At 35.2% G+C, this 12140-nt stretch overlaps 1 protein-coding gene across 1 annotated transcript in view; it reads left to right on the forward strand.

Moving 5' to 3' along the window:
* The first annotated feature begins 550 nt into the window (after nucleotides 1–550).
* The window catches only part of MUC19 (mucin 19, oligomeric), a 180393-nt gene continuing 168803 nt past the window's right edge, over nucleotides 551–12140 (forward strand). Inside the window, exons 1-2 of the mRNA XM_021714400.1 lie at nucleotides 551–602; nucleotides 4668–4700. Coding sequence (XP_021570075.1) covers nucleotides 551–602; nucleotides 4668–4700 — 85 coding nt within the window. The remainder of the gene's footprint in view (nucleotides 603–4667; nucleotides 4701–12140) is intronic.

Genomic DNA, 12140 nt, shown 5'->3' on the forward strand with positions numbered 1-12140 from the left:
GTCTATAACTATGTGATACTTACATATTTCTCTAAGAAAATGCCTATTAACATATTGATAAGTAAAGATTTCTTTGTTTCAGTGTAGGTTCAACCTTAAAATACATTTTTTTTTGTTAAGGGAGAGACAATTATAATATTTGATCACAGTATTTGAGTTTCTTGAGGTATTAAGACTTCTGCAATGATTAATAGGGGACAGATAAATGTGTATTCTCAGTTTATTTGGTTTTTTAAATCCCGAGGCTTTTAGTTCCTGGCTTTGCTGTTTGCAGAGGGCGGCAAGAAGGCATATTCTGGGATTGATGTGAGCTGGTCTTGGTCCAAGATAGAATATGTCACAGATATAAGACACTTCACTGACTTGAGATGGATTTCATCTTTGTCGTGCTATGATATTTACCTTTTCTCTATCATCACCAAGATTACCACACTTAGCTCATGACGAGAGACAGTGGTATAGGGAGCATAAAAACCCAGGTTAGACGGGCTCTTGTGGATCTGATTCTCCAGGATGACTAACCTCTGTTTCTAGGTCCCGAATCACAACCATGAAGTTGGTCTTTTCGTACTTGGTTGTGGTGCTTTGTGTCTTCTGCAAAGGTAAGGAAATAATTTAAAGAATCCTTTCAAATTTGATGGATTCCATGCATATCATATCTTTTTTTTTTAATATTTAGTGTCTTCTACTTCAAACATGTTTCTTCCTAGAAATATTTCTTACACTTCAGAGTAGGATAATATTTAAGAAAACTGAATTTTCATCTTAATGAGTATTAATTTAGCTTTAACAATCCTGTCTAACTAGTATGGATACAGGCATACCTTGGAAATACTGTGGATTTGGTTCCAGACTACCATAATAAAGTGAATATTGCAATAAAGTCGGTCAGGTTTTTTTTTTTCAGTTTTTCAGTGCATATATAAGTTATTTTTATACTATACTGCAGTCTATTAAGTGTGCAATAGTATTTTGTGTAAAAATGCACATACTTTTATTTAAAAGACTTTATTGTTTAAAAATCCCAAGGTAATTTAAATCTTCAGCAGGTCACAATCTTTTTCCTGGTGGAAGGTCTTGCCTTGATGTTATTGACTTCTGGTTAATCAGGGTGGTTTTTACTGAAGATTTGGGTAGCTGTGGAGATTTTTAAAAATAAGAAAACAAAATGAATTTTGCTGCACCGATGGACTCCTCCTTTCACAAAATATTTCTCTGTAGCATGCAATACTGTGGTAGGATTTTACTTGCAGAAGGACTTCATTCAAAAAGGGAGTCAATTCTCTTAAACCCTGCAGCTGCTTTATCAACTAAATTTATGTGGTATTCTAAGTCATTTTTCATTATTCCAACAATGTTCAATGCTGATATTTTGACCTCTTCCCATGAATCATGCATGTTCTTAATGGCATCTAGAATAGCGAATCCCTTACAGAAGGGTTTTGATACTCTTTGCCCAGATCCATGAGAGGAATCATAATCTATATCAGTTATAGCCTTAGTAAATGCATTTCCTCAGTGATAAGACTTGAAAGTTGACATTACTCCTTTATCCTTGGGCACAGAATTTATGTTGTATTAGCAGGCTTGAAAACAACATTAATCTCCACGTAGATTTCCATCAGAGTTCTTGGGTGACCAGGTACATTGTCAATGAGTGGTAGTATTTTGAAAGGAATCTTTCTTTCTGAGCCATTAAGTCTCAGTAGTGGATTTAAAGTATTCAATAATTCATCCTATAAACAGATATGCTGTTATCCAGGCTTTGTTTTTCCATTTATAGAGCAAAGGCAGAGTAGATATAGAATAATTCTTAAGCGTCTAGGATTTTCAGAACAATAAATGAGCATTGGCTTCATTAAAGTCATCAGCTGCATTAGTCTATAGCAAGAGAATCAGCCTGTCCTTTGGAGCTTGGAAGCCAGGCATTGACTTCTCTTCTCTAGCTATGAAAGACCTTGATAGTGTTTTCTTCTGAATGAAGGCTGTTTCATCTACACTGAAAATCTGTTGATCGTAATTACCTTTATCAGTGATCTTAGCTAGATCTTCTGGATAACTTGCTGCAGCTGCTCCATCAGCACTTGCTGGTTCACCTTGTATTTTCATGTTATAGAGACAGCTTCTTTCTTTAAACCTCATGAATCAACCTCTGCTAGCTTCAAACTTTTCTTATGTAGCTTCCCCACCTCTCTCAGCCTTTATGGAATTGAACAAAGTTAGGGCCTTGTTCTGGATTAGACTTCGGATTAACAGAATATTGTAGATGATTTTTTTTCCTATCCACATCACTTAAAATTTCTCTATATTAGTATTAAGGCTATTTCACTTAGTAGGAGTTTTAATTTCCTTCAAGAACTTTTCTTTTGCATTCACAACCTGGATAACTGTTTGGTGCAAGAGGCCTAGCTTTTGGCCTACCTCGAATTCTGACATACCTTCCTCACTAAACTTAATCATTTCAAGACTTTCATTTAAAGCGAGAGATCTGTGACTCTTCCTTTCACTTGAACACTTAGAATCCATTGTAGGGTTTTATTTGGCCTGATTTCAATATTTTTGTGTCTCAGGAAATAGGGAGAGCTAAAGAGAGGTAGAGAGAAGAAGAAAAGATTGATTAATGAAACAATCAGAAGACAAACACTTATAAGTTCATCTTACATGAGCATTGTTTGTGGTGTCCCAAAGCAATTACAATAGTAACACCAAAGATCTTTAGTCACAGATTACCACAACAGATATAAATAATAAATAATAGAATAATAGGCCATTACTTTACTAGACTCTGGTGTGGCCTTGTGCTCTTTGAGATATGGCTGTCGCCATGCTTCCCAGCTTTGGCCTCCTCCCCATCTTGGGGAGGTAAAACTCCTTTTTATTTCTCTCTCTCTAATTTACTTTCTATATTAATTAATTAAATAAATAAATAATAAAAGTTTGAAATATTGAGAGAATTACCAAAATGTAACATAGAGACACAAAGTGAGTACATAATGTGTTGGTAAAATGGTACCAATAGCCTTGCTTGATGCAGAGTTGCCACAAACCTTCAATTTGTAAAACACACAGTATCAGCGATGTGCACTAAAGTGAAGCACAATAAAATGAGATAATCCTGTAAATATATACATAGATAAATTTACAACTGCTTAGAAATATTACTGAACAATTGACATAAGATATATAAGGTGTTATTGTTTGTTACTCATTTTTTTCTCAGTTTATGCTTTGATAATTCTGTTAATCCTGTTAATTAATATTAAGGCTAAAGACCAAACACAGATAATCATGTTTTTCACAAATCAAGAAATAATCACTAGCTGAGTACAGTGACGCATGCCTCTAATCCCAAGACTTTGGGAGGCTAAGGAGGAAGGATCACTTGAGCAGAAATTTGAGAGCAGACTGGGCAACATAGCAAGGAGGAAAGATTACCTGAGCCCATGAAGTTGAGGCTGTGGTGAGCTGTGATTGTACCACGGCACTCCAGCATGGGAAACAAGGTGAGATGCCAACTCAAAAAAACAACAACAACAAAAAAAACCCCAAAACAAAAACAAAGCAAGACAAAACAAAAAAGTGGAGGGAGGAAAGAAAGAAAAAAGATAAAGGAAAAAACCCACCAATTACAAAACTAGATTATCATCAAAAGAAACATTTCTTAAACTAATTATAACCCTGGCTATTTTAGAAAGCTAATTAATTAATTAAGTGATTATGAGTATTTTAATAGGTTTTCCATAGATTGGTTATTTATTAACAAAATTAAAAATTTTTTTGTATTTATTTATGAGGCCATAGTGGAAATTAAGAAACATACCTGGAGAACTTTTCTTGCAGAAATTCCAGGTGCCTTAGCTGAAATAAATCTTTGTTGCTCTCAGTCAGTGGGTTTATGTTTCAAACACAGACTCCCTTCATTTGCAGTAGGCTACAAGACAGTAAAATTTGAGGACTGGAAGTTGGTGAGCACAGATATTTAGGCCATGTCCATATAATCAATTAGAAAAAATATTTGCATTGTTTAACCAACCATGACTATGCAGAGAAAAGAAAAACTTAAAAAAAAAGTTTTCCAATTAAGTAGAAAAAAGAAGTTTATTAAAAGATATAGAACTGGCAAGAGATAGAAATATATAATCAAATTTTATTTTCTTCCTAGGCTATCCTATATTCTCATTTGAGTAAAATTCATACAATTGATTCCTTTCCCCCCTTGTTTCTTTTTTGTCTAATTTGTTTCTTTTGAACACATTACCCAGAAGATGTTTAGGAGAAATAAAAGCAGGTGAAATTTAGATCAGAAAACAAACTTTAGATCATAAATTGTGATAGTGTGCAAAAGGTATAAAATATAGGCTAATATTAACTTGCAAGTATTAATATAATTTATTTGGTCATGCATATTTCCAAAACTGAATTGACACAGAAAACTCTGATATTAAGTATGTTGGTAGGTAAATGTATTACCTAAATCATGTAGATGAGTTTTATTGAATAAAGAAATATTTAAAATAGTAAATAGTTATCAGATATTAAAAAGTGAACTACATATATTTAATTTTAGGGAAGAATGGAAATACAAAAAAATCTTGCTTCTAATAGTCTTAAAATATATCATAGGGAATTATTAAATAAATTGCTATTGTTTCTTTATTTTTTAATAGATGTAGAAGCCCTATTTTACAGACAAAAATCGGGTAAGTATCTATCAGGAATTAATCTTCACTTTTTTTTTTTTGAGTTGGAATCTCACTCTGTCGCTCAGACTGTAGTGCGGTGGCCGCTCCCAGCCACCGTAGCCTCGACCTGCCGGGCTCCGGTGATCCTTTCGCCTCAGCCTTCCAAGTAGCTGGAACTACAGGTGCGCGCTACCATGCCCAGCTAATTTTTTTTGATTTATTGTAGAGATGAAGTCTCGCCAAGTTGCCCAGGCGGGTCTCGAACCCGCAGGCTCAGGCAATCCACTCACCTCAGCCTCCCACTTTAAGACATCACAGTGCATTGTGAGTCTGATTTTGGTACCAAAAAATATTAATGTGTTACATGCTGGCTTTGTTTTGTAAATGAGCTACCACAACTCCTCATTACCCCACAGGATTCTGACTCCTCAAGGACAGGGCTTTGATCTACGCTGTTCACTCTGAATTTACAATGTCAAGAACAGTGGCTGCTATGGAGCATGTACTCAGTATATATTTATTTTAAATTGCCAAGGCAGGAAGATTGCTTGAGCTCAGGAGTTCGAGACCAACCTAGGCAATATAATGAGACCTCATCTCTATAAAAAATTTGCATGGTATGGTGGCAGGCCCCTGCTACTTGAAAGGCTGAGGTGGGAGGGTTGCCTGAGCTCAGGAGATTGAGGCTGTGGTGACAGAGTGAGACCCTGATTCAAAAAAAATAGCACAAATATTGTTTTAAATTAATAAAATTATTTAGGATTATGACTATATGTTTTATTTTGCATACACGAATTTTCTACATGAAAATAACCAAATGTTTTGCAAGTAAACTATCCGAAATAAATCACAGATACCCTACTTCTTATCCAGGAGAACAAGGGGCTTGTGAACATAGTTTAATGTTTTTTTGAAGATATGAAAACTTATGTCCACTATTGGATTAAGTACCATACCTAAATGCCCTTGAATCTATTGACTTGTGCAAGACAGTTTTTTCCTACACTGGAGATGATTTCTGAGTTTCTGTGTCTGCTTTGATTTGCTTTTCTGTTTCCTCACTTCTGTTCAACATCTAGCCCTATATCTTAATAGGATCGTTATGTCTACTTTTAGCACTCAGTTCCAATGCTTACTTGTCATTTTCAGCCTACTGGGACAAAAACATTATCGATCCAAGCTCATTAGCCTTGTACCTGTGGTATGAATGTGCACTCAGAGTAAGCCCCTGAGAAACTTTTCCTGTTAGATAAAGTGAATAATCAAGAGTTCTTGCATGGGTTTGGTGATGCCTCTATTTGCTGCAAGGGGATTTGGGGACAACTTCTTGACTCTCACCTACATTTGTGATAGTTAAAATTTATCAGGTATTTAACCAACAAGGAGGGTATTACTGTGCAATTTTTCTTCAGACACTTCTATATTAAGTGTCTCCAAACTATATCTATAAACCATTTCTTCTTAGCCTTTGGCTAAATATGTGTGTATGCATTTGTTTGTGCAAGTTTATGCAAGTACATACAATTTCGTTTTGACAACAATTTATCAGAACACATGGGAAACCTTTTATCATTTAACTGGCTCAGTTTGCTGGGCCTTCTATTTCTGGGATAAGTTGGTTGACAATAAGTTCTGGATTTTTCTGAATTGAATTTTAGTTCTAATTTCTAAAATTTTATGTTAGTACCAGACCATGTGCCTTGTCTTTTTATTTGCATAATGTGGTCATTTTGAGTTTAGAAAATTTGTGAAGATTATAGAGCATAGAGGAATGTTAAAAACAAACTGCCATGCTATAAGTCCTCAAATAAAAATGTTACTAAAACGTCTTTGAGGTTTCTTGAATATGTAATCAACATGCAACTTTATGGCAAAATTCTGTTGTTATTGTTTAGTATTTTATTTTATATAATTGTGGAGAAAATTATTTTAGGAACTAATTTCTTGATGTGTTTGATAAAAATATTTTTATATCTGTAAATCTAACTTAATAAGAATACTTGTTTTTAAATTTGTTATAAACTACTTATTCTTATTGTGAGTTTTTGACCCAGTTATACTTTCAATAGCTTGACAGTTTGCAAATTTAGTGTCATTTATTTAAATATGAAGAAAATTTACCTTGATTGCAATCATAACATTCAAATAATTTGTAAGTTGTGGGTACATGAATTTTGATATCTAGCTGTAAAATAGAAATTGTAGCTATTTTATTAAATCTAGTTTATTCTGTATTTTTTAATCACATGAAAAATATCTTTTAACTAGAACTTCTGCATTTTACCAATAGAATAGTAATTAATGCTTTGAATCATCTTTTCAGTCAACCAAGATTTACTGCATTTTGCTGCATTCTAATTTATGCAATTATACTGTGCTCCAGAGTGGTTGGAAGATTAGCCCAGCCTTTTTCCTTTATGGAGGTGTTCTGAAGGAGTATAATTACACAATGGTCAATGGCTAATTATTACATTCATACCTGAGTATTTAAGTCAATGAGCAGAACCCTTTGGAAATATCTTTCAAAGACAAGAAATGACCCTAATCAAGATTCACTTTCTATTGGCAATTCTATTATTTAAAGATGTTGCTAATGATAGCAATTCTTTTCTTCCTCAGATGGTAAAATAGCAGAGAGCAGCTCAAGTAAATTACTTTATTCTATTGTCTTATACTGTTTACACTTCAAAGAAGCAGAATAGTGGTGGTGCTTTACTTTGAAGAGAGGGCATATTGTCCCTGGAAAATCCTTAAAAGGTTAAAGCTGTAATATCATTGAATATTATAAGCAAGCATACTTTGATGTGTTTTTGTATAATCTGGGCTGGACATTTTGATATTTAACCAGTATTTATAAAGAGGTGAAATTTGAAGTGGAAAATTGTGCTGGTTATTTTCTTTTTCTTTTTTCTTTTCTTTTTTTTTGAGTTGAAGACTCACTCTGTCACCCAGGCTGGAGGGCAGTGGCCGCTCCCGGCCACCGCAGCCTCGACCTGCTGGGCTCCGGCGATCCTTCCGCCTCAGCTTTCCAAGTAGCTGGAACTACAGGTGCGCGCTACCACGCTCGGCTAATTTTTGATTTATTGTAGAGATGAGGTCTCACCAAGTTGCCCAGGCGGGTCTAGAACCCGTGGGCTCAGGCAATCCACTCACCTCAGCCTCCCAAAGGCACGGGATTACAGGTTGAGCCACCGAGCCCGGCTACTTTTTCTAAAAGTTCCTAAACTCATAAGAAAAAATGCAAATGTAGATTTAAAGTTTTGCTTTCCTGTATTTTTATTGGCAGAATATGCTTTTGTGTTTTATTCCAAGATTAATTTCTTAGTGATCTATTTTAACTAAAATCAATACTGGTCCCAACAGTGTTACTGGATTTCTTCAGGTGATTGAATATTATCTATTTAAAAAAATGTTTCTACTCACCAAAATGAAAAATAAGCCACAGCAAATAATCAAGACAGCTTTTATGAATTTTTACTTAAATCCAAATATAAGAGTTTTGCTAATATCTATATAGATGTCATTTCATTCTGATTTAATGTACACAGCAATCAAAATAGCCCGTTACTTTCATGAGTTTTTCTTACAGGGTATTTGAGATTCCCATCTCGTTCTACCACCTAAATACAATAAAATGTAATTGAAAAATGTTTTCTTTGTGATAAAACAAACTGAGATTAAGCAGTAGCACAGTTGTCTCATGAGCACAGCAAAGTTATCTGTTCATAACTATGGACAAGACATATTAAGTCTCATCACAGTGACATAGTAAGAGTTTCTCTGCTTCCAAGTATACAAAATCTGTTTCCTACATTGAATAAATGGAGGCGTATGCATCTTCAGCATTCTCTTAGAAGCCCTGAAATCAGAATGAGGCAAAGAAACACTTGGAATTCTCTAGTTCTCTGGAAGTCCTTTGAAATTCTGAGAATTGAATTTATTTGTCTCTCTCAGGGGTGAACTTCCAGGTCTGGGTATTTTTTGGGGGAGATTTGGGGGTCTCCAAAGCTAAAGCTACACAGGTTGAATAAAAAGGCCAAGCAAAAAAACTCCTACCAACCACCCAACCACCTAAAATAAAATTGGACAAATTTCAGGGTACTGTTATTTCCCAAACTCTTCATTCTTAAATGAGATTGAGACTCACACATTTGCGAAAAAGATCCACAGGTCATTATAAGACTTCACATTTTTTGATTCCATTGACTTTTACAACATATTTTTGACTTGAGATAACATAACTTGCTTGTTCTCATTACTTTTAAGATCTTTCCATCCACACAGTTCAGTCATGTTCACCTCTCTGATCAGCAATTTCACTCCATGAGTTAGGGATGAATAAGCAGAATTACTTTAATTTTTCTTTTCTATTCCGTTCTACGGTTTAAAGTATAAACAAACCCTTCTAACTATTAATAATTGTGTAAAATGTATGCAAAGGTAATATGACCTTACCATGAAAAAGACAAACGCATTTTATTTATCTTTGAGTTATAAAGTAAGATGAAAATATTTCATGTTTATCTTCATACATAATATAGGCATAACATAAAGTATAAGTATAGTATAAAGTATAAGCATAGTATAAGTATCTTTAGACAAGATGAAGACAGTGTACATCGCAAGATAAAAATAATTTTGGGGGCAGATTTTACTAACCAGGTAATCTTGGAAAAGTTATTCAAACTCTTCTAAATATCTATTTCCTCATCCACAAGGTGAAGAAGAAAAGTATCTATCTCACAGAACTGAGACTATTAAAGAGATAAGGCAGGAGGAAGTACTGTTATGCGGAGGAAGTACTGTTATGCATATGTGGTACATATGGAAAACAAAGTGACTCCTAGTAACTTCAATAGCAAATATTGCTGAGCAAGTTTTATGTAATAAAAACTAAAAGGGTAAGAGAGTTAATAAAGACAAACATGGCACACTACATGCCTAGAATATCAGTTCTATTCATCTCAACATCAGAATGAAGAAATTCAGAGCAAATATTGGTCTAATTAAATGACAGATCTAATATATCTCTGGAGTTGAACTCAGAAGAGGTATGATGAGTACATCATGATCATGACTCATGATAGTGAATACATCATGAGTTAAGTAAATGAAATGAAAGGAATCTAAGTGCGTTTGATGCAACAAGTTTGCTGAGAAAAATCAAATATATTTTAAAAAACCATCCCAATTAAATATTTGCTATGTGTAAGACACTATGCTAGTTGCTCTCATCTCATTAAATGCTCTCATTTAATTAATCATTCGATTATGAAGTAAATATTATTTTATCCTCTTTTATTATGTAGTACCTGTTCAGTAGGTAGGAAACTTTGTTTTGGAAGTATTAAATTATTTGTCCAAGGATAGGCCAGGGGCACAGAGTCCAGAGTATAAATGTGGGTGTATTCATAATTAAATGACATAAATAAAAAGAACAAAATAATACATAAAAAGTGTTTTTTTCTCCCTTGACAAAAATACATTCATGGAAGTACTTGAATGATGAATGGATGGATGGATGAATGAATGAATGAATGAATGAATACAGTATGGAAGACCTGGCTCCAATGCAGAATTTTCAGATTCATTGGAATTCACTGCAAGAACAGAGTTGACCGTGCTCTTGTCAAGGTCCCTAGACCTCTGCTCCTGTCTCTGCTTTTGTGTCATACTTGGAGGGATACCCCAGCTTACCTTTCTCAGTCCATCTCCTTCAGTACACTGGGTAACCCCTGGCAATCCCTCAGACCTAGAGGTTTATCTTTGGCAAAGTAGTCTCACCTGAGGAAGAAGGCCTTGAGAAAGATACTCATGTAGGCTCGGATAGCAGGCCTGGGTTGCCGTCCTGAGGACTTAGAATATGGTTCAGAAAGGGAGGAGATGGCACAGTCTCCGGGTAGGAATGGCTTGTTGATCCCTGGCCTCTCTGTTGAGCACCATGACACAAGGAAAGCCAGAGTGAGACTTGCATCCGTCAAAATAGGAACACCTCTTGCCTGAAGGGGGCAAGAGAGGCACTGTCCAATGTCATTCTGATTGCAAATGGGAGAGCTCAGATGGGTTTCCTCGAAAGTCCATACTTTCCCATGACTGAAAACTGCTTTGCTTCCTTCTATGAAAATACATTTGCTTCCTTCTATGAAAATGTATTTTTACTTCCTTTGTCATGAAACTAAGATATGAACATATTAAGGACCAGTTCTGAAACTATGCAACGCTGAAGAAAGACGATAAGAAAGAATAAAAAGGACAGGAGGAAGAATGTGTAGTGAAGAGGAGTGAGTAGAGGGAAAGAGGAGACATAAAGGGGAGAGCTTCCATGTGGAGAAGAGTGGAAGCATAATGGTTAGGGTTACCTAGTAAGGCAATACCATAGATGAGCTATACCTCATTTAAGCACTTACTTTCCTCTTAAACTAAACATCTGTGTGCAAATTTATAATTTTATAATCTCTTAAATGTTGAGTGCCTCTCCCTCAAACTACATATAAACTATTATTTTGACTGAATATTTTATTTTTGTATACTATTTTCTTAAGAACAATAGAAATATATTTGCTAGAAATAAGAACATTGGCTAAGAATTGCAAGAGTAGTTGTTGCAGAAACATAATGAAATACAAAATCTTCTGCCATCCCAGAAAACCTCTTTATGGAAGTAGGAAAGAAAAAAAAAGATGGAATAAACATTAAACTGAAATGTGCTGCACATCACAAGCTAATGAGATTGCAAAGACAGAAGAAAATCTTACTCTTTTATATGGTTAACTGGATACAGTCTATTACATATACATTCTCAAGTTAAACAGCATCTAGTTCTCAAGTGAACTTGATAGCACCGTTTGCTACATAGCTCATCTTAAAACCACTTTGTAGTTGGGGTAGCTGCCTGTGTTTGTCGACTGCCTTTAAAAGAAAAAAAAAATTTCTTGTATATTTATGACAGGTTTGCATTTGCAGCCAGGCACTAGCTGGAGTTAGGCTCCTTTCCAGAAACAAGGAGAGGAAGGAGCTGTCTTCTTCTATGATTATGTGTCAAAGTGATGGCCCCAGGCCCTTGAAGAAACTTCCTATAGTGCTTATTTAGTTTTTAATATATTAAATATATATTTATTAAATATATATTTTAGAGAGGTAGAGAAAGAAGTCACATGTTTTCTAAAGCGTGTATGTTGGAAAAGAAGACTTTTTTGTTTGAGTCGGAGTCTCACTCTGTCACCCAGGCTGGAGTGCAGTGGCACACCCACGACCACCAAAGCCTCAGTCTGCTGGGCTCAGGAGATCCTTCTGCCTCAGTCTTCTAAGTAGCTGGAACTGTAGGCATGTGTCACTACGCCTGGTTAATTTTTTTAAAAAATTTATTGTATTGCCGGGCTCGGTGGCTCAGCCTGTAATCCCGCGCCTTTGGGAGGCTGAGGTGAGTGGATTGCCTGAGCCCGCGTGTTCGAGACACGC

This window comes from Carlito syrichta, unplaced genomic scaffold (genome assembly GCF_000164805.1).
Source record: "Carlito syrichta isolate Samal-C Ts95f unplaced genomic scaffold, Tarsius_syrichta-2.0.1 Scaffold305642, whole genome shotgun sequence".
In the NCBI taxonomy this organism is placed as follows: domain Eukaryota; kingdom Metazoa; phylum Chordata; class Mammalia; order Primates; family Tarsiidae; genus Carlito; species Carlito syrichta.